Source organism: Saccostrea echinata, unplaced genomic scaffold (assembly GCF_033153115.1).
Source record: "Saccostrea echinata isolate AGI-Se365-2 ecotype Australia unplaced genomic scaffold, CSIRO_AGI_Sech_v1 ptg000014l, whole genome shotgun sequence".
Lineage (NCBI taxonomy): Eukaryota > Metazoa > Mollusca > Bivalvia > Ostreida > Ostreidae > Saccostrea > Saccostrea echinata.
The window spans coordinates 16,119,545-16,143,925 of NW_026889763.1; the positions used below are offsets into that span (position 1 = coordinate 16,119,545).

A 24,381-nucleotide genomic window follows, 5' to 3' on the forward strand; every position below is an offset into this window, starting at 1 on the left:
CTGCAGCAATAAGTGGAAGCTCGGTCTTTATATCACAGTTGTATACTTGCATGCGTCCTTATTCATGAATACGGTGAGTGGCCTATTTTGTTTTTAAATATTCAGACATATCTATATTTAGCTCCGTGACAGGAATTCCCATGTACTGTTTACATAACACAGCGTACTTTCACTTCAGCAAAACTTGCTTTCCAGCATATAATGAAGACAGTTAATCGGACACTGGCATATTTTGAAGTTCGACTGACCGACGGCTGGAAGTGAGTAAGAAAACCTGGAAGGAGAGATCGATTACTTAGTGTCATTGACCGTTAGATCCATTGACCAAAAAAAAGTCATTGAGAAATCTCCCCCTCTCTCTTTCTCTCTTCCTTGCCAAATTCCTAGTGAAGGTGTATGTTTCTCTATCGACAAAATTTCAAAATCTGGAAAAGGAAATTATATGAAAGAAAAAGTACATCGTTTACTGATGTTCGAATGCCGGAGTCACAAGAAGACATGGTAGTTTTTCAATGCACAAATTCTCTTTCTTTCTCTTGATTTTGCCTTTGATCCTCAAATTCATGAAATTTCACAGTAATGCAAAATTCGACCAAAAATTCAAAATCCGACCAACTTAAGATCCACTCCGTAAATTCTACATCATAAAAATGTATGCAAAACGGATAAAACTTGTAGCAAACCTTCCAAAATAAAACTGCTCCAAATTGAAGACTTTGAGTTCAAATGGGGATCATCCGCTTTGTCTAAGTTTATATTTAACAATAGTATCCCATACAAAGTAATAAACCAACATTCTACGTGTATTTTACAGAGGCGCACCCAGCCCCCCCCCCCCTTTCTCTCGGTTTATAAGGCGTAAACTGCCCCAACTCAGTTTATACCGTATAAATTGGGTATAGCTTTTAATTCTGTTCTACAAATAAGCCAAGAAAAGTTTTTTTTATCAATTTATAATTGAGGTATTTATTCAGTAACTACAATCAACTGTACAAGTAAACAAGTTATATACAGAAAATTGGGGAGTTTTTCCACATTCACAAAATGACATTGGTGATGCATTTGCTGCTACTGGCACTGTCGGTAAAATGGGACAAAATTAGGCCTACCATACAATAAACAATGTGTTAAAAGCCAGTATCTGGGCAGTGGTTCACTCCTTTACTACATGAACTACCAAAATGAGGCTCTGGAAAAATCCCACCATTATTTCCATAAAACAAAACTGAAAGTGGGATGTGATTGTCAAAACAAGACCACGGAAGTGACGTGATTTAGAAAAACTCCATTACCAGGACATGGAGTGTCAGAAAATTAGTGTATATAACAATTATTGGTATAATTTGAATTATCACTTGGGGTCACCATACCTTTGATTAATGTAAGAAGAGATTTAATTTATAAATAAATGCACACAATTTCATCATACCTTGCAGGACAGTAGTTTTCCATTTGACTCATCAATTTCATAAAGGAGTAATATTTTTTTAGTCTAGTAAGAGTCACCTCTCTTATCAGAGGGTCAATAAACCTTATTTAAAACAGTAAAATTCATCTTTAACAACTTAAAATAAATGTAAATTCTGAAAACACCATGATAATTGGCCCCATGCAATCAAAACAGAAATATATTAAGACAATGACTGAGTTTATATGTGACCTTTGTGTCTGAAAATGGTGTCTAAAAATAATTAAACATTTCTCATGAAACTGCCTACAATATGGCCTTAATCCCATTCATACAAAAAAAGGTTTAAAAAGAGACACAAAAGAGAAAGAAAGTAACTAAAAATAGATCACAACACTGGCATAATTTCTCCAAAACTTTCATAAAATAATTTCAAAAATTGAACAAAAACTAAGTGAATAAATAATGAAATCCAAGAAGTCTTGGATTTAAGCAGATATAAACGATTCCATGCATTAGAGAAAAGCACTTATAAATTAACTATAACGACAGTAAAGAAGCTGCCTTAGATCAGTCAGTGAACAGTTATCAAAGACACATGGAAATTTATACCGATGTCAAAAAAAAAAAAAAAATTCACCAAGATGAAAATATTGGTTGTAACAGAATGCCCATTTCAATCATACACAAATGCTCAAGTCTGAACAAATTCAATCTTGTTCATGAACTTTCACATGCAAAATAAAATGACGATGATATTACTCACTACCTACATGAAAAATTATTCTTTTTGTTTCTGAAGATCCTATGGTTGCTTTTTGTACATGTAAATTTCACTTAATGTTCATGTAAAATTCACTTAATGTTCATGTAAAATTAACTTTTTCTCAATTATTTCCAGCACTTTATGAATATGAAACATATATGTAAAAGACCTTGATGATTGCACTTATTAAAAATTCAGCTTTTGTATGCCTTTGATAGACAATTCTATTTTGGACAAAAAATGTATGTTTTGTTCTGGCCTTTCCATTAATAAAAGATAATGTAAAACTCAACAAGTAGTTCCATTCAAGATGTATATGATAAGAAAACAACCCGATTGCAATGTATGATATAAACAGTTAACAAAATACTGGCACTCTTGGGGCAGACAATGTGGTGTTGGGGGGGGGGGGGGAGGGATTGGGGTACATGTTTGATACTTGTCACTTTGTGACATGGTTTCATGGTAACAAATTGAAAGCACTATTAACATCAAAGCACATAAGACATTAGAAGGCTGGCATAGTTAAAGCACTTAATGTGTACAGGTGACTAACTTATCTATAACAAAGTGTACATGACAGACACATCATAAACTTCTGTACATATAGGATACAGCCTCTGCAGTGTTAGATAATGCTTATGATAACAAGATTTACAAAAAAACCCTGAAACGATAATATTTTTTATAACCACTTTTGGATCTCTTTCATCTATTATGAAAAAAAAATGTACTTGTAAAATGTCTCTACTTCAAAATACACAAAGGTTAAGGCAGAATTACAGTAAAATTCTGTAGGAGACTAAAGATATAGATTCTTGTTGAGTCGCAGTTGTGATTTTATGCACAATGTTAATTCTGTACCACAGACACTAAATAAAAAATATCACATGATTGGTTGAATTGTCTAGTCACATGACCAGGTTGATTTGTTTGCCTGGTCACATGACCATGTTGAATTGTTTGCCTGGTCACATGACCAGTGTGGGACAAGGCACTATAAAGGATTGCTGAAGTTTGTCGTGGAAGTGGAGTCTGGACTTGACACACCTGGTCTTAAGATCCGGTCCACTTCCCGAGAATGGGCACGAAGTCCGGGCTCCGGGGTGTAGGTGAAGGTCAAACCTGTGGAGTAAATTATCCCATCATTCCTGACCAGTAAGACAGGAACCTGAAAAAGAGACGACAACTCTGGAATATCCTGACTATCCTGACTAACAATATACAGGTGAATGTAAAGGTGTCCAAGTGTGTGTACACTATAGTCAAACCTCAATGTCTCAAACCTGGTGAGACTGCTAACAAAATCTTAAAATTAAGACCTGACTATTGTTAAAGGAAGGACTAACTGTGACAAGTCCCTGATAATCCATCAAATATCAATGTTCAAATTTAGTTTAATAAAAGTTTCCATTAGCATTATACTGTGCAATTGTCAAAAATGTTATAACTAGACAAATCACATCGGTATTGACTATTGAATTTATTTCATAGAGCTTTTAAATACAGCTCAACTTCTGTATCTTAAATACTGATATCTCAAATACCATGGATATATCAAAGTGATTTGGAAGTCCCAATCACTTTTTCTGTAAGTATCTTACTCTCAATCTCGAACCCTCGAATATCTCAAAGTTTTTTCTCAGTTCCATTGAGTTTGAAATAATGAGGTTTGACTGTTTATGCTTCAATTATATTACAAGAGAGAGTGATAGGCCTATCATTCAAATAAATAGAACATTAATTTGGAATTCAAAAGCCTTCACTGTATATTACATTTGGCTGTGTATTCTTTTAGCGCCTTTGGCAGAAAGCAACTTTGCTTTACATATAAATAAGAACATTAAAGAAATGTGCTAAATCAAATCTTGTTCAAAAATCAATTTCCTCCAAATATCATACATGCAAAATAAATTACATTTGGTGGGTGTTGGAAGATACTTTCAGTCAAAAAAAAAAAGATTTAAAACTTTGAAGTCATTTATGCTTGAAATTTCCCAAGTACCAGAAGGTTTTTCGTATGTGTTACCCTGAGCCCATGGGTGTTACTTTAATATTTTTATTGAAGACTTCTCTTTTTTCTGAAGAATCAAGATTCAGAGTTTAAGTGTTCAACATTTCAGATTAGTTGTAGTTTTATGTCCTTTTAAGATTATTGCACTAATATGAGAGTCAACATGTGTTAGTGAAGGGCCTCAAATTAAGATCTTTACTCGGCACCCAGGGCAACTGAGTAGGAGGGATCAGGGCTTAATATTCATTGCATCCAGGCTCCGGGGCCATAAAACTTAGACGAGCTCACTTTTGATCTCAGTCTCACTTTTACAAAAGGAATATATAGTGGAAAAGTGAGACTGAGATCAAAAGTGAGCTTGTCTAAGTTTTATGGTCCCGGGGCTAGGTCCTGTCCCAATTCAAAAGCAACTCTTTTCCCCCAAAAATTTAGGTAAAAATTTCCAAATGACAAGCATTTTTCAGTGCTTTTTATACCAAAAAATAAAGTTCACTGCAACAGCATGATACATCCATCAGATCTTATTTATCATAAACAGATTACGAGGTAGTGTGCATGGAAGATCCACATCAAATGACAAAGTGCCATCCGCTTGGCCAAGGAACAGTTGTTACCTATTTCTATTTTTATCAACTTTGGTATGTTGCGGACAGGCTTGAACCCATGACCTTCATCTCACTGAGTGAGCACTCTACCGTCTGAGCTACTTATGAATCCCCTTTAATGATTTATTTGAATGAATTACCTGTAATGGCTGCCGCACCCATCTCCACCCAGCCCTGAAGGCAGAGATGTCTGGGACTACACAAAACATGCTCTCCTCACATCTAAACATAGTCTCTGCCTCCACCTCACCGAACCACACCTTAAGATTGGGAGCCAGAAATTCACCATTCAATTCCAACATTGCTACATCACCCCCTCCATTCAGCTGAAAGTGAGATCAAGAAAGGCTGTATGATGGGGGAGAACAAATCCCAAGTTAAACACTGTATGACTAGTTTGTCACTTAGGATGAATTTGTGGAATAAAAATGATAAAGGTAAAAGAACAATCCGTTGTGGTCATCTAGATATACGTACTGTACACAATATCAACACTTACATGTAAACTGTTGACAACAGGCACTGGTGACACAGGAGACTTAACTGGCCCCATTCCCTCAAAAAATGTGTACTCTGCCTTGTCCGTGCTAATTATCGTCCATGAAGCTCCATCATTAATCATTTCTTTGTTTGGCTCTTTGGGACATGGAGTAGCCTAAAATATATTATGTGCATAGACTAATCCTAAAAACTATGGAATGGTCATTTTTCTTCCTTTTCAACTGATTGTTAAAGTTGTACAATACTATCCCCCCTTTTTAATTCTCTCTTTCCTGTAATCTTCCTTGCTTGAGAAAAACTGTTGAAGCAAGGTCAGTATGCTTTTGAAAATTAAATTGAAAAACTTTGTAAACATAGTGAATAATCAGTTATCTCTCTTAGCTATGGAATATTCCTTTGCAAGTAAAACTATGTTGGATCTGCATTTATTGATAATTAGGCTATGTTGGATCTGCATTTATTGATAATTAAGCTATGTTGGATCTGCATATATTGATAATTAAGCCATGTCAGATCTGCATTTTTTTTATAATTAAGCTATGTCTGATAATATCTGCTGAACAGTACTTTTCAATTTGAATGTAGGGGAAAAAAACCATGAACTGTCCAATAATAGGGCTGTCACGAGGACCCGAAATAACCGAGAACCGCAGTCCAAGTTGTTCGGTTCGGTTCCATTTTTCCGGATTTCGATTCGGGTCTGGTTTATATATTAGAGTCTGTTCAATACAAAAAATGGCATCGAAATCAAAGGAATAATGATGATAACAGTGATAAATAAACATCACAACTGAAATCTACTTCATTCCATGACAAAACACTTGTCATGGCAGTATAAGATAATTATTAAAACGAGCAGGAATGGTCAGGTTGTGGCTAATAGTAGGCCAAGTAGTTGTACACACCGATGTCTAGACGTTCGCATGGTTAAGACTTGTTTTCAATGTAAATTTAATGTAACAAATAAAGATTTTTCAAGTTAAATTCATGAAATTAAGGTTTGAAATAGATGCAAATAACTGGACCGAAAAACCCGAAACTGAACCGAAAATTTACAGAACCGACCTGACCTGTAAAATTTTGGAACCGTGACAGCCCTATCCAATATGGAAAGTCTTAAGATAAAACTAGTCACACATGACCAGTCTGTTACCTGAAACTGAATGATGCGTTCCTGTGACAGGCAGAGGTACATTCTTTCCGAGTCCTTCATGTAGAACGCACACTTGTGGAGCTGGGACACAGGGTCATCAGCATCCAAGATGGCTGTCTGTTTGTCCACCTTACGAATGATCTGTAACAAACAACAGCAATAATAATTTACCATATCTAAACTATCCCAATAACAAACAAACCACTTCATTGATTGTCTGTAACAATTAAATAAGTATGTAGTTCATCTGCATTACAGTACAAATCCAAGACCACTGTATGAATTCAAAAGAGAGTTTTTTGTGAATATCTTCTAAAGGATGTAAATTGAAGTTCTAGCAAAGAAAGTAGTAAATTCTGGTTTCAGGACTTTATAGCAAAGAAACTAATTTCTGACTTAAAAACAACACATACTGATAAACTCTGTAAATAACTTATGAGTCTAAGTGGAGGTGAATGGTTCTTATTTCCAACTTGGAGGCTTACAAGCTTCTCTGTAAGTTCAGATAAACTCTGACTTAAAATTTTACACCCGCTGCCAGGGAATGACTCTGAATATTGATGGAAAGACTGAATTTTGATAGAAGGCCTTAAATCCATGCTCTTGCTAAGGTTCTTGGTATTGAATTCTGACAAGAGGACAATTCTTGGCAGAGATAGGTTTATAGTTTTTATAGACAATCAAGCACTGTAACACAGGAGAGATAAATATGATACAATTTTTAACTGGATCACTCATGCAGGTAGTGAGTATTTTGATTTTTGACTTCAGGACTTGAAAACTTCATGCAGAACTCTGACTTATGTACAAAACAGTAGGGCTTGACAGGGATTCAAGTGTGTCTTGAGGACTTCTTTGTAAAAATATAACATATAGACTTATAATAGTCTTTACTTAATTCTGTATTAAAGACTTACAAGTCTTGGCTTCAACTTACAAGTCTTGGCTTGGACTTACAACTCTTGGCAATAAGACTGGACTTCAGAAGTTTATCTTTGTAGAAATCTGACTTGCAAACTTAAGTCTCTGCTGAATTCTGACTTGGAGATTTACAAGTCTTGGCAGTATGAGTTATGGACTTGGTTCTTTGTAGAAATCTGACATACAGACTTATCTTTGCTAAATTCTGACTTACGAGTCTTGGCAGTGCCATTCCAGTGACAGAACAGACAAGTTTGATGGTGGATCCGTAGTGAATGTATCCATCTCTCACGGTGAACTCTTCCGATTCCCCTTCGTTATCATCCACTGAAATAAACAATGCTATCATACATCATCTACTGAAATAAACAATGCTATCATACATCATCCACTGAAATAAAATAATAAACAGTGTTACTGAACACATGATCAACAACTAAAAACTAGAGGTACTCTGAGCGAGCTCACAAAATAATACCCCATGCTGCAATTTTTTTTTAAGTACCCATTCAAATTTTGTAAATGTAACCTTGAACTTGCAAAAAAAGATGATGGATTATTAAAATGGATTCATCCTATGGGCATATGTAATCTTTACTGAAACATTGACATGCAATGTTTTTCTATTGGAAAATTATAGATCTGTCATGAATTTGACATTTTTATACCAGTGACCTTGAACTGGTCAGAATGATCTAGGGTCAATGTCATGACATACCTTCAGGTCATAAACAATTTTTGAAGCAAGTATAAGCTTCCAATTATTCTCTATTGCTAAGTTAAAGCCTGGACAATAATTTTATAGTTTTTCTGCCAGTGAAATTGACTTGCCAGAAAGACTAGGTAAAGATTCCGACACAGCCTCAAGTCATAAACAATTTTTTGTACAAGGATGAGCTTCCAATGATTCTTCATTGCTAGGTTATAGCCAAGACAAGAATTTTATATTCTTTTCTTCAGAAACCTTGAATTACAAGAATATCCTTGGGTCAAGGTCATGACATACCCTCCCTCAGGTCATGAAACTTTCTGTATCAAGAATGAGCTTCCAATAAATCTCCATTACCAAGTATTAGCCTGGACAAAACTTTAATACTTTTTCTGTCAGTGACCTTGAACATGTCAGAATGAGCTTAGGTCAAGGTCATGATACACTCTCTGGTCATAAGCAATCTCTGTACTAAGTATGAGCTTCCACTGATTTTCTCCACTACAAAGTTATAGTCTGAACGATAATTTTATACTTTTTCTTGGAAACCTTGAACTTGCTGGAATGACCTTGGGTCAATGTCATGACAAACCCTCAGGTCATAAACAATTTCTGTATCAAGTATAAGCTTCCAAAAGATTCTCCATTACAAAGTTATAGCCTGGAATAGACTTGGATAAATTTTTTGCCAGTGACCTTGAACATGCTGGAATGATCTTACATTAAGGTTTACACACACCCTCTGGTTATAAGCAATCTCTGTACCAAGTATGGGCTTCCAATGCTTCTCTGTTACAAAGGTATAGCCCAGACAACATTTTTTTCTTTTGCCAGTGACCTTGGACTTGCCAGAATGACCTTTATTCAAGGTTCAAACACACTCTCAGGTCATAAGCAGTCTCTGTACCAAGTATAAGCTTCCAAAGATTCTCCCTTACAAAGTTATGGCCAGGCAAGTTTGCATAGACAAACGGACAAGGTGATTCCTATAATAAACCCCCAAAACTTCTTTTGCAGGGGGTATAATAAACAAATAAGGTTCTGTATATTATCCACTGAAATAAAGTAATGTTACCATAAATAATCCACTGAAATAAACAATGTTATCAATTTATCATATACATGTATCATCTACTGAAGTACAGCGACCAATATTACAAAACAATCCAAATATTATGCTACTGAAAAACAGAGTTCCAATAATATGACATATCATCCATAAAAATACAGCATTCTACCATCATCTCCATGATTCATCATAAAATCATTAATATGAATTTGAAAATGTTAACATATCCTTATAATGAAAAATCAAAGAGCTATATCATTAAATTTTTACTTTCAAATCTAATTTTAGAATTAATTTTCTAAAAGTCAAATTTTATTTTCTTCTAAAAGTTCAAATCACCATACAAAGAGTGGCTTAAAGTACAGAAATACAAAAGAAACAAATCCAGTTAAAAATGTGTTTGAAATTGTTATGGACTTTAAAAAGACTAACTGCCATTTAAAGGAAAAAAATTATCAAAAAGTTTCAAACTCTGTTTACAAATCTTCCATTTATAAAAATTGGCCTAACCAATTTTTCAAGTCATAAATGGCTCCAACAATGGATAGTTTAAGATGAAAGCCATTTATTTCATTCAAGTCTTCATTCTGTAGGAATCAATACTCACATAAATGGATGGTAAATGCTCCCCACTGCGTGGAGCTAGCATGAAAATTTCCGTTCTCCACATGGAGGTATCGCGTACTGACGGTCTGGGAACGAAGTCGGTTAAACAGGGCCACTTTTGTTCCGGACGCAATACACACTGCCAAAAAAAAAGTTGATCAATGATTAGTCAGTATATAATGTCTAGACAGGGAGAATCAATATGAGGCAATTTCTGCCACTAACATTCATTCTGCTACTTCTGTTAAAATTCTCTGTAGGGCAGTTGTTTGATGTATGAAAACTTGGTATTTAGATGACTCAGAATGCTTTGACATTGATACACTTTCATACTGAAGCCAAAACTGTATTAACCATGATTTCTGATTTTGGCTCTGGTTACCATGGGTACAATAATTGACAACTAAGATTTCTGCCTATGCATGTACACTTTTTGAGCTCTGATTGATTCCGTTATTTGAATCAAACATATTTCAGGCACTTGTGCTTAATTTTTCATATATATAAATAAGCTGCTATTTTCTTTCAAATGACAAAGTAAAACACTTACTTACAGCAAACACGCTTAGAATGAATTCACACTTATAAAAAAGTAACTTTCCTTTCCCCTGGGTTAAAAAAGTATTGTGAACTTAAAGGATATAACAAATTACATTTATAGTGAAGCATAATTGTCAGTATATTGATAAAAAATTCTTAGTAATGACAGATTTAGGTTAATGTAATATGTACTGATGACAGTAATAATGATACTTCAACTGTTTAAATGTTTCACAACTTTTTTTTTGTGGTCATTGTGAAGCAACATAAATTATGACACATACACATTGAATCTATACACAAAAGTCATTTCTTTACATCACTATACACATGATACAATACCAGATTGTTTACACTGGGATTTAATCCAGAGAAATAGATTGAGTAACCCCTCCCTTTTCAAATTTTGCACACCAAATATTTTATATTATAACCTTTATATCATGCTAACATTTAAGACTTCTAGGGGAGGGGTTTTACTTAAACATTTTTTTATCTATTTACAAAAGAACAAGTTGACAAACTTACAATCTGCATTTTTCAGCGACTGTTTCTTCTTGGAAGGTTTTGATATCACTTTAATCCGTTTACTATTGAATACACCAATGTCCTGACCATTCCCAAAGAACATTTTCACAGTCAACATAAAATGTTTCCTCTTGTCAGAGTCTGAGATATATAATGTCTTTGCTGCACAATAATTCTGTAAAAAAAGAGGTAATCAAAAGTTAACAAGAGCTTTCTGTTGGAAATGATTCCCTCCCCCCTTCTTACGGGAGAAATGAAACAATCAAACTCCTGCATAAACAATGGCATATATCCATAGATGCACCAAATCATTACACGGTATATCATAAAGAAGGTATACTTCATGTGACTCTCTGTAGTCACTCAAGTGTAAAATATAGGGCATATGCTGCATCAATTGTATGCATCAGTTGCAGGCTTCAGGCAAAAAAATTCAAAAATAAATATGAGAGCTGGTTTAGTTGTATTTAAATGTACATGTATCACTGTTTTAGCTAAGAGCTGCTTCAATACATCATCTTAAACCTATGCTTTATCTCTGACGGGGGAAAGAGGAACAAAGCGTTATCAATTGTGGGTTCCTATGATGGCCTAAAAACTTTCCTTAATGAAAGTCTTATATAATATATAGCCTAGGATTCTTGCATTAGACAAAACACTCATGCATGTATGCATGTTTGGTTTGTATAAATATTTTTTTAATGAGTTGAAAACAGGCTTAACTGCTGTTCCTAAATCAGACACACTCCAACATACAAGTAAAATAAAGCTCAGACACAGCAACTGATTCATACATTAGACAAATCATCCATAGACCATGCACCATTTGTTTAAGTGTAGTTTTGATATATCATTTTTGTTGTGCCAGAAAAAGACCACAATGTTGAGCCAATGAAGATTTAATCAAGCAAGAAATGTTTGTTTACTGCAGTATGTGAAGTATGCATCATTAATTGAGGATCCATAGATGTATCATGTTTTCGTTTTGGATACCCCCACCCCCCTCCTTTGAAATAAGCTGGAGTGACCTAAATGCAAATTTTCATCCTTCATGGACCTACAGACAGCTTGACAGACAGACAGACATAACTGCTATAGTAAGTAGAGAAAAAGATACATGTAGTTTACTTCCAACTAACAGATTTGGGTCACTTAAAAAACAACAAATAATCATTTTATCAATGTGCTAATGTTAAAAAGCTTGATTGAAATGTCAATCAGTCTGTAATGATGAATATTTTCAGACATCTGACCTTCCCCTCCAAGTTCAGCTGCACCATTTCTTGGTCGGAGTTCCCTATCCCCATGAAAGCACACGTTGTGGAGTCTTGTTCTGTGCCCCCCTCCGCCTCTATGGCTTCCTTTTTCCGCTTCCAGCCACTCCCAAAGAGGTATATACAGGGGGGTGGGCAGAAAAACCTGTCCAAAAAAAATACAAAGCTTGACTTAAAAATAGTTCTTCACTCAAATCAAAAGTCAGTCAGCTTGTGAGAATATCCCTTCATTGTTCAATCATAAAAAGTTAAAAATTTAACAAGATTCAAAAACACTTAAGCATTTTTTTACCTTTTACATTACTTATTATCTGTATTGTAAAATACCTTAAACTTTCCCTGCCAATTTTCCATCATAAAATGATTTTGAGAAGTTTTTAGATGAGAGAGTTACCTTTCATTGCCTTATAATTTTTTGTGCCATATTGGAAAAATACTTCTTTCCTATTTCATCACTGCCATATGATTTTTGTGCTTCTTAAAATGAATCTTGAGGCACTTGGATGAAAACATACCTTTTTTCATTTCCATATGATTTTTGTGCAACTTTGGCGTGTAATATGACTAATATTTGGTCTCCCCTCTCCTTTAGATAGTTCCTCATGGCCTCCCTATCACAGAAAACAAATCATAAATCGACTGCTGGCTTCACATACAATTAAAGCAATGGTAGTACAATGGAAGTTATTTATTTATGTACACCTGTATATGGATCACATCATTATATTTTTGTCATTCTTGGGTTTGGGTAACTACTTCATATATTGGATTTCCAACATCAGCAGTATTTAGGCTAATACAAACAAATTCTCCTGAATAAATACTTGGTACACTCAAAGCAAGTACCTGGTAATATCTCATTTAAAGATTCTGTAATGCAAGACACAATTATTGAATTCTCAAGCTTTTATTGTAAAATTGCTAATTTTCTTGGGGGTTTAATTTTCATAGTTTTTATAGTATGAAGAATAGTGATGGGAATCGTTCATAATTTCATAATCAATGATAGATTTTTTTTGTAACTAAGTAATTGTTGGTTATAATCATGAATAATTACAAAACAAATCTTTCTAATCATGAACAAATGAAAGAAAGTAAATCAAATGAAAATAACATTTCCTCAGCAGAAAGATTCCACTCTTCTTACTAAAATAAAATGTCTTTGTATTCAGTGTCAACTCATTGAAGAGTTTTAGAAAATAAGAATAACATAGAAATAAACTAAATACAAGTATGAAGACTTTTATCATATGGAGCACTTGGTAAAGGTAAAAAATGATGCCACAAAGCGAGTGGGTTTTTTTTATGTGATAAGCTGTGGTGGGAATCTTGCAAAAATATGGCTCATTCAGAAAAATAGAACAGCTAATGGATTGAAATAAAACTTTTATCATCGAATGCTTGAAATATACCAACAACTGATTGATTTTCAATTATAATGTAAAACACTTTTTATTTGCAAAAAAAATTTTTGTGCAATAATGCCAGATCGAGTGGTTGTTCACGAAAATTTCATTTCCATTTTCATTAAGGATTATATAAAATGATAACCATACCTCATGAAAATTTTGATCTGCTTATAAATATCAAATAACTCTTACAAAAATAAAGCGTTGCGAAAATATGGTGATCTACAGTTATCAATGGCAGGAACTACACCAGGGTTTTTTCTAGGTCTTAAAATCAAGGGCCTGGGCCTTTCCATTTGGGAAAAATTAACGACATTTAGTTAAAATTGGGAAAAATATCATAATTCACATTTTTCTAGAAAAAATTCAAATATGAGCCATTTCTTTACTTGCAAGGCATTTATTGACTTATTTACATTCAATAAATCTTATTGAAAATCAGTTAACTTGTAATTGCTATTCTTTCTACAAAATTTAGAACTATTTGACTTTAATGTCATGCTTCAAATCATCTTTTGGGAATTTTCTTTGATGAAATTGGGAAAAACACACACTTTTCACCATTGGGAATGGGGCCTATTACAGGCCCCCTACGACCCCTAAAAAAAAACCCTGTACACTAATGATTAGACCCACAAATTTATGTCCTCCACTCAATGTAAAATTTCAAATTTATATCAACTCCGCAATTCTTCAACCAAGAAATCAAATCTCCATGATCCAATATTTTTTCCTCTGACCACAAAAAATTGACCCCCGCAAAATAAAGTGATTTCAAAGTATTTAACTTTACTCACTTTGTCAATCTCTGGTCTTGATAATTGCTGAAAAGAAAAAAAAATAACAATTTCGAGTCATAGTGCCATTGCTAAAATACTGGTATTAATTTTGTTTATAGTGTGTTGTGTACTTTACATCAGATATTTTGTTTCAAGTTAAGTATCAACTCTAAGGCTTCCGCTTTTTCTCCTTGTATAGCGGGGTCAAATGAATTTTTTAAAGTACATTACTAGATACACGTGCTATGTCGTGTATAAAATATGATAGGTTTTGCCAGAGTAGAAGTTAAAGTTTAGAGGAGGCTTCAAACAATGTCTCTGTGACAGCGTGTTTCTATCATTTTAAATACTTTTTCTTTGTTTTTTAATCAAATGAATGTGGGACAATAATGGCTGAATTAGTAAACATATTCTACCTATAAACATCTCAAAATTTTGGATGTATAATGGAGTTAGTGGCCTTGCTCACTGAAACTGTTATAATGTGAACAAAATATCTGAGTTCCTACAACTGTGAAAAGAAGCCCTGTGTGCTGACATATATGCACAGTTTTTCCTTTTTTTTTTTTTTTTTTTAAGTAAAGGGTTAGAGATCAATTTTATCAGGCTTTGGGCTGAGGTTTATGAACAAATCTCTGTGGACTTTACAACAATTCAACTTTGATTTTTTTTTTTTTATTTCAAAGCGGCATTTTTAAGAATTGAAGTGGTCAATTTGGTTGGTGGCCTGTTCGTAGGGAAAACACTGTATGCATGCCATTAAAACAAAATACATGTACAACCTTCTTAAAAAATAAATCAGTTATTCTATTTCAACTTCATCCATAAAAAATAATTTGTTGTAGTCAGTACCATGTAAATTTTACTTTTATCATTATCGTGCAAATTTTTATGTAAAAATATAGCCTCATTTCTCCACTATCTGTATGGATCTACTCAAGAAACTAAACATCACTGTCAAAGGGCAATTAATGCCCGCTTAGATTATACACCTGAATTTACACAGGTAAACAAGCAGAACAAACATTGACCTGGAAATGACCCGATTATTTCCCATATTAAAAAGTTTTTTAACTTAAACCTATTCCTTTCACCCAAAACCTCGTAATCTTTAAGTTTCATTCACAAAGGATTGCAATATAATCGCAAGTATAATTTTTCCTCCCAGCTCTCTTTGTTAGACATTTAAAAGCTGAGAATATTTACAATATGAAAAATCAATTCAGAAATTTCTATTTAACAAGCATAAAACTGGGTTAGAGTCAAGCATTAAAGATTTGCTGAGTAATTTCTTCATGTGACTGTGTTTCTAAAATGAAGTTGCCAGTAACTATTGCTATGACCTGACATAATTATTCAGATTTCAATTTCATAAATAAAATTTCTTGACAGTCTATACAAGATTTCACCCTTTGAGCTGATTTGATACATGCATAAGTGTCTGAAGCATTAATGCAAAAACTTTATTTATGATCACAAAAATCTTAGATGTAGTGCAAAAATGCATTTAAGTGCAAAATAAATTGCATTTTATCAGATTTATTGAGAGCCGTCTGATACTGTAGTCATTCAAAAATTCAGTCATCATTTTTTGGATAATGTAAATTTACAAATTTATGCTGCATAATGAGACATTACACTATGGAAGCAGTGCCCGAGTATTTTATCAGATCATCGGTAAAACTTACATTATTAGTTCTTACAGATGCCATCATAAATGAGAAAATAATTTATATATGACACTTCATCTACATCTAGGGAATGTCTTCAAAACATTCACAGGTTGAATTTTTTTTTTTTTTGGTTCAACTGTGACATTTGACAGAAATAAAATAACTGATAAAATTTAGATACTGTGCATCTGAATACTGAACAGAGATAAATGTAGTTTGGTGTTAAAACCCAAAGATAAATACTATATCTCCTCCTGATTACTGCTCTATTTAACACTAACAACAGGCTTGAATTAGAGTTGTGTGCAGCATTATACATACTTGGTATTCATTAGTGAAACACTCCTCTTATACATGTACTGACTTGGCAGTCAAAATGAATATTTATTTACTGGTAATCAATCCATCAATAAATTTTTACATTTAATCTACAAAGACTTCATTCAGAAGAGTTTTGCAGAATTCCATTTTTGATTTTTCCATATTTCCTTTCAAATGCTTTTTTACACAAAAATTATTTTCACATATTTCCTTTCAAATGCTTTTTTTTTTTTTACACCAAAATAATTTTCACAAATCTCTCCTGTTTTGAAATAGCAAACATTTTAGACAATGAGGCCCCTTCCCTTAAATTTTGTAAACATTGCCATGGAGAAAGTAATGAACTTTTTAAAGGTTGTCTTTTTCAATACAGCTCACTTTCCTCACTTTGTCATAGATCAGGCTTGTCAACATTTTAGAGCTTGCCTTTTTGAATGCTACTCACTTTCTTTCCACAAAGCTGTTGGAGGCGTAGAGTGGGGACGGAGTGGAGATGGGACTGGGTGGTGCAGGGATAGCCTGAGTTACCGTGGCAATGCTCAGGGGACTGGTAGTTGCCATGGTACACGGGTCTCCATTGATCTTTTCTGGTGGTGTCAGAGAACCAGCAACAATATGTGAGGGGTCTGTCAAATCAAGTTCAAATAAAAATGTCATGGTTTCAATGAAACATAAAATGCAAGCAAATTTTCATTTAAATTTTATTGATACTGTCCTTTGGAAAAATTGATAAGCTGGTGCTTTAGGAAGTATATTAATATGGGGTTTTCATTCAAATATTTCAATATAAAAATGTATTAAAAATAGCAAGATTATTTCTATAATGTTTTATACATTTTAAAAAAATTCTCAATGTAGGACTAAATATTACAATTATTCAAAATGTGTTAGGTCTCCAAAGAAATTGATTTCCTTGCAAATTTTCAAATAGACATATTATTCAAAACAAATTATGACAGAAATTAAAAATGTTTTAATTGTTTCTTTGATTGACATTTGAGAACTCAAATCAGGTTTCAATCTTTTCTATCATCCTAAACATGTGTATTCTTAAAAAATATCCTTACCAACTAACAAGTAGTTTGAAAATTCATCAAACAAATAATTAGGTGATTCCATTGTAATAAATGTTGAGCTGATTTCCTCCAGTTAAACCATCAGACCATTGTTAGAAAGATAAGGTAAGAGAATATTCTTTATCATCAATAATTTGTGATTTCAAAAAGTACAGCTTTGTTCAAAAATCTCCACCTCACTACTGATCTAAGTGTGGATAGAATTCAAGGAGCTATATATTGTATGGGTCTCTGCCAGGAACTTTCTTTAATCTATGTTCTATATTAATTAAATTGATTCATTATACCAACAATTCTACTCAATATCATAATAGAATAATACTAATCTCATCAAGGGAAAATATTTATTTCACAAAAAAAAATTGAACTGGACAAAACCTTGAAACTTTTGAACTACACTATCCTGCCTTGTTATCAGGGCTACTGTCGGGTTTATCTGCTGATTATTTATAATCTGCTAACACCTGTATGTGTCCCATAATTCCCATCCTCTCAGGTAGAGAACACATCATGGACCATTTAAAAAACCCTCTCCCGACTCCAATAAATCTTAATCCTTGTGTGCCATTGGATAGAGTTATCATCAAGTCAGGCCTGGTAATAAACGTGTCATAAAAAAACCCCAACCAAGTAGGGACGAAAAAATAAACAATATGAAAAAACAACCTCACAAAACTAATCTGACACTTCATTCTTAGATGGACTGTTACATGTTGATCCTAGACTCTCAGACATGACCTTGAAGTGTCTTAAATCCTTTGACCTTGTCTCATTACATTTAACTCAACAAAACTGTATGTATGTTACAAGTAACAATCTTAAGCATAAAAAAAACAAACCATGAAGGTGTTCAGGAATTCCAACTGATACAGGGGTGGTTCCCATACCAGCCATGTAGCCATGGTGATGACCCTCTTCCTTTACATGTCGACCAGAATTTCCTGGTTTGTTGCTGGACAGGTCCATTGGGTTCTCATAGCTACTGTGTGCCATGTGACTGCTTAGTTCTGACCTCGAGGATGGACCTGGGTCAGGTCGGCTAACATAGGATCGCTCCTGGGGAGGGTGGAGTGTGAATCCAGCATTACTGTTATGATGCATGAAGCTGTGGTTGCTATGGGGAACATTTTGTTGGGGCTGGGAACAACTCATGAGGTGGTCCGTCTGTGCTGGCCCCACACTATAGGTGTAACCATTCTACAAAGGTAAAATGTGCTATCACTACTTTGTAAAGAGTACCACATATAAAACAAAAGTTTTGTAAAGAATAGAAAAGAATAGCAATTATTACCAAATCAGGGTCCAAATGAACATAAACATATATACATGTAATACAGATTTATCATATACTTAGTAGTAAATACACCGATTCTGCACTGTGCGATTCGGGTGACATCACAATACATGTACCCCATATCGAAAATCCATATCACGTATCGGACCAGCGTGCAAAAATCCATATCAAACCGGAAGTAACGTTTTTTTAAAGTTTAAAAGTTAATTAACTTGATTTTATTTAAATATACATGTAAAATAATTCTTTACTAACATCTGTGGACTTAATTTGTTTTCAAAGACCTAAAATTTGCCTTATTAGATTTTAAAGAAAAAGGTCATAAACAAGCACGAAACATTCTTCAATAATTTTATGTGAACTCGCATATTAAGTATTTTAAATATATGATAAACAGAATACTACATACTGAAATCCATATCATATGTCGTATCAGCCCTCGGGCTGATATGGGGCCACTCGGGCTGATATGACATGATATGGATTTTAGTATGTAATATTCTCTATATAATTACCAGGAATAGACAATATATAATGAAGAGTTAATTATTCCAGTTAGTACATCAGTGTTATATTTTTAAAGCTTTTGTTGATTAAAAGTTTTGCTAGGGATTCTGCCTATTAAACAAAATGCTATACATATATGAATTCTACCAGCTCCTTTCTTTCACCCTTGCTTAAAAAATTCAAGAATTTCTGAATAACGGCATGCTGGTTGTTATTTTTGATTCTAATAATGGCAGGTTTTATGAACTTCATTTTATAAACTGAATAAATCAATCACAATCTTTCCATCTTATAATGAAACCTCTCTATCAAGTTGCCTTCTATGAAAATGCAGAAGTCAGAAACTAGGGCCAAATACTTTGTTTTGTGTTCACCTTTCTCAGACAGCCACACAGCACATCTATAACACTGTGCCGCCAAAAAGTTTCTGAGTGCAGGCACTGCTGCTGTATTACGGATGCATTCTGTATCAGATTTGACAGTTATGAGCTTAGACGGCAATAGAATGCATTCAGCAGGTTGTAAATCGACAGCAAGACACCAGTACTTCAAAATACAGCATCTTAGCAAGTCTGGCAGTATAACTAACAATTTCTTATTATAACCCAACCCCCCCTTTTTTTTTAAAATTTTTATTACAGAATCCATCTAAATATGAATTCTAGAAGTAAATGTCACAATATATGCTATTTCTGTCATTTTTTTTTCACTTCTTGCAGCTGTCTGATGGCTATACAATACACGAAAGAGAGATCCGTGAAGCCAACGAAGGTGCATTGTGAATTTAGATTAACCCTGAATTGGGTCACGGATCTACTTAAAATTCACACACTCCTCTATTTTCCCCTCTTGCAGAAATCAAAGAGTGTTGACAACCGATGCAATGCTTTATCATGGGATGTTATCAAAATTGACACCACTGACACTTAAAGAAAATGCAAAGAGACCTGAATAAATCAGCTATATGTTTATAATTCATAACTTGGTGCAGAGCGCAACAGCTGCTGCTAATTACGCAGGAGATCCGTTTGTCCATCGTTCTGATTCCAGTGCGCATACCATATTTTGAAATTCTTACTACCAAGTTTAATCCTCATGAATTCTAGCTCATTAAGTTATAGATAAATTATCAACTGATCAAACTTATTAATACATGTACTGAACTTTTTTAATAATATACAAAATGTTACCATTTATAATAAATTCCTTCCAGTTTTAAAATGTGGTAATCTTTTTAATTTTTCTCTTTTTTTTTTATTCATTGGAGTACTGGTATATATGTAATAATTATGTCAATAAGAATTTCTGTTCTATTCTCATTACTATTAGAGAATTTTATCAGTATTTAATTTTAAAATTAAAATATTTTTTCTTCCCTGCTCATTACTGAACAGTAAAGACTAAATGGTTTTGTACCATAGTGGATTCACCATTTCTCATATTACTTTAATTAAATGTAAATTGTACTTAATGATTTTCAAACTCAACATTTCTTAATATTACATAATGTAGATCTTCTAATTCTTGGTACCAAAAAACTAAAACATGTAAAACTTTCCTCACAACCAAGGAAAAAGACAATAAATACTCTCTTGTCACACTTTCCTCCTAAATCAGATGCTTAACTTTTTATTAATTAGGGTAATATTTTCATGAAACCAAGTACAATTTTTAACATAACATTAAATGATATTCATTGACATACTAGTTAATAATTAAATTATCTGTGTAGATGTTGATATTTTTTTAAGCATTTTCCCTATAGTTCACTCAAAACCTTGTTATAAAAAAATTGAATTTAGATGTAATATGCATTTAAACAAAAATATGTTGGTTTAAACATATCTATTGAGCAATAAAAAAAAATAAATATTGCTCATGACTTCATTCCATTTGTAATTTCTCTTTCTGAAAGTTTCATTCATATTTGCCATGTTTATATCATTTTCATTACCGGTACCCACAAATTTCAAAATGTATTAATATATTAACATGAATGAGCTTCAAAGACAAATTAGATACTTATACGTGAAGGTCTCTGAGGTTACATATAATTTTTGTAGATCAATTTTCTTGGATATCAAAAACAAATTGAAATGAATAAAAAAAAAAAATCAATTTTTCATTCTACACCATCCACTATTGCCTCTACCTCTGTCAGTGGATCACAGTGATTAGCATGATAAATGATGCATTTGTTTTAATTCATTATAATTTTATGTTTGCTATAATGTTTTACTAAGATTTTGGACTGTTAGTTTAAATTGAAATAATCCTTGAAATATCAACTTTTTTCACTTCCTGTCAAAAATCTTGAGGTGAGCCTAATTTGCCAAGATGTCTGAGGAACAAACAACTCTGCGGGGGAGATAGTCAATTTGTTTTCTCAAGATGAAGAAAAAACTTTCATTTTCAGTCTACTTTTGAAATAATCTTAATCTCATACAATACCATCTTACTCTCATACAATATACCATCTTAATCTCATACAATACCAAAACAGGTTAAAGAAAACATAAATTATGATTTCATTTCTTTTTTTTTTAATATCTGCTGTGGCCTAGACCCTGTAAGCATCTCAGCTTTCCGGGCTGTGAATGTATGTTAATTAACTCTGATAACCGTATCTTTCTTGTAAACCTCCATAATAATTGCCCAATGATCAAGATAATGCATAAAAGTCTGGAAAGCCAATAAAGGAGTCTTTTTCCCTGCTTGTGGTGTTGTTTCAGATAAATTCCTAATATTATAAAAATAAATTCAAATTTCAAAGTGTGGAATTTATATCAATCACCATTAAATAATGGTGGTAAAATATTTAATCACACTTTTCCTTCTTTTTTGCATTAGTGAGCAATCTATTTATTAGATGCTTTTTTTTTTTAAATTCTGAATTGACAAAAATATACTGATCAGATTTCCCACCCATCCATAAGGATCCTTCTCAAAAATGGGGGGGGGGGGGGGCCCTGAGAAAACATTGATATACTATTCACATCCATCTACTGAACTTTAATCTCTGATTAAATTAAAAATCATTTGATATCAATAATTTAATAAATGATTTTAATGAACTATTGGGTGTGAAAAATTTAAAACCATAAACACGTTATCAGTGATTTGGGTGTACAACTCAAAACAAATAGGAATGTTTAAAGTTATCTGAACTGTTCACATCTCAAGTTTCACTTCTGAACAAACAAGACATATTTCCCACGCTCCTGACATTGTTTAAACTTGTGAAGTTTGTTCCAATGTTTAAGGGGTCTATCCGTCATACACCAACCCAGGAAGGAAATTATGAACAAAACACTTAATTACAAAACCTTCTTTTGCAGTTGTGACAAAGCATTCTGTAAGACTTAGCAAGTATTTATTTACAAGAAAAAAATGTTACAATATCTAGTTAATAAATATACACAAACCTACCTGGGAAACATATAAATGTTGTTCATTCATTGTCTGTTAATTAATTGTCAAGTCATTGAAATGTAATTTATGTACTTTAGAATCCCCACGAAATTGTTCACAAATGACACACGCAGTAAGACTTTATCCACTGTTGAACATGAAACAGTTTTATACATTTCATCTTCATTCGCCCAATGCATGTATAAGTCCTTTCTCTAAGTTTAAAATATTATCCTGTCTTTATGTTAATTAGATTTCATTTCATCACTACGATGGGAATCTAACAGTTGTAACGTAAGCCAGACCCGTGGGAAATTCACATTTGCATTTGGACACCGTGAGAACAATAGTTAATAGCTCTTCCATTTACCTCCCTACTCAGTTTACATAAATGTGATGGTAGAACAGACGATCCATTTCGGATTTTGAATTTATAAACCAATAAATAATACATTATATCTTTCTTAAATATTGCTCTAACCTTTCTTTACAGCACTATGATAGCAATTGTGTGATTTCACTCACTTACGCATTATATTTCATAGCTTAAAGATTTTAACACGATTAATGGAACAGCGTAATCTTTGCTATGTTGGTAGTGATTGGTCAATCTTTTCACCACAAAGCAGGTGTTCCCACGACTTTCATTTCAATCGCGACAGTCTCCTGCATTCCTGCTGTCGAGGATTCTATATCGTTCAAGAGTCGGACAGAAATTATCACGTACAAACTGCACGATGTAATTTCATAACGATCAATCTGTAATATCAACACGTCTGTATATGGAGACCAGTCTCAGAAATTGTTTGCTAGGCCTGGTTATTTCAAAACTAAAAATATTTGCGAAAGTACATTTTTTTTGAGCGAGAGAAAAAAAGAAGTTAAAGCACTTATTATTGGGTTTAAGTATTGGTAAACTCGATGTGCATGTGCCACATTAAACATGGCATAACATATTACATGGCAATGTATCTGCATCTGCTGGTTTTTAAACATAGAGATAGTTTTTAATTGTAATAAAATCATCATTGATGTTATCTTACCTTTGTATACTAAATAGAAGAGTCCTCTCTCGATCTGGATTTGCGGCTCCCTGTTTGACCTATATCTTGGGATAACTTCGTCAGAGGCACAGACTATGCTATGTTATAATACGCCATTAAATACAGTGGAAATATCCCAATTTAGCTTGCAAAAGTTATGAAATCCTTCCTAAAGACACCAAAAGGCAAAATATTCGATAATATTATAATTATACCGATCAAAAATAAAGAAAGTTTGGGAACTCTTACAAGATGGCGATTCCTGTATGAAACTTTAGTTACCCCTCAGTTTCCCTCATAACATACACCGAAAATATGTCATAGAGATTTAGTAAACCTGGTCTGTACGTATAAATTAATCCATGGTTATTTTTATTTATTGTATGTAAAAAATGTAAGAAAAGAACATGTTGTGATCATACAATCATGGGAATTTTTCTCAAACCACCTCTAGGTGCCCCAGGGAATTTCTGTAGAGTTTCACGCAAGTTATTCCCACAGATCACGGTGCGTTACGTTAAACAAACATTAGGAAAACGAAGCCCAGAGAGTGTTTTTTCCCCACTAATCAAGGACATACCTGAAGGGACGTACAATTTTTAAAAATTTGATTGATAAAAAAGAAAAATACATTATGATAGAAAATATTTAACTTAAACATTTCACAATATGATACTTTTCATGTAAATTGATTCGTGTTAAATTCACAATTCATCTGAATGATGAAATAACGCCCTCCAGCTTGATAGAATGCAGAATCAGTAAACATAACTT

At 33.3% G+C, this 24,381-nt stretch overlaps 1 protein-coding gene across 2 annotated transcripts; it reads right to left on the reverse strand.

Annotated features, from left to right (window-relative positions):
- Positions 1-2,576: 2,576 nt before the first annotated feature.
- Positions 2,577-23,879, reverse strand: LOC133186825 (recombining binding protein suppressor of hairless-like). 2 transcript variants are annotated; one of them, XM_061322167.1, is made up of 13 exons: positions 23,608-23,879; positions 18,192-18,549; positions 16,722-16,902; positions 14,301-14,327; positions 12,610-12,705; positions 12,074-12,239; positions 10,821-10,995; positions 9,754-9,891; positions 7,583-7,695; positions 6,448-6,588; positions 5,293-5,448; positions 4,934-5,119; positions 2,577-3,345 (listed from the first exon to the last, which is right to left on the reverse strand). In XM_061322167.1, the coding sequence occupies exons 2-13, from the start codon at positions 18,502-18,504 to the stop codon at positions 3,172-3,174; spliced, it is 1,866 nt and encodes a 621-aa protein (XP_061178151.1). In that variant the 5' UTR covers positions 18,505-18,549; positions 23,608-23,879; the 3' UTR covers positions 2,577-3,171. The 2 variants fall into 2 exon arrangements, with proteins under 2 accessions (XP_061178151.1, XP_061178150.1); XM_061322166.1 differs by lacking the exon at positions 23,608-23,879 and adding an exon at positions 22,583-22,654.
- Positions 23,880-24,381: the final 502 nt, after the last annotated feature.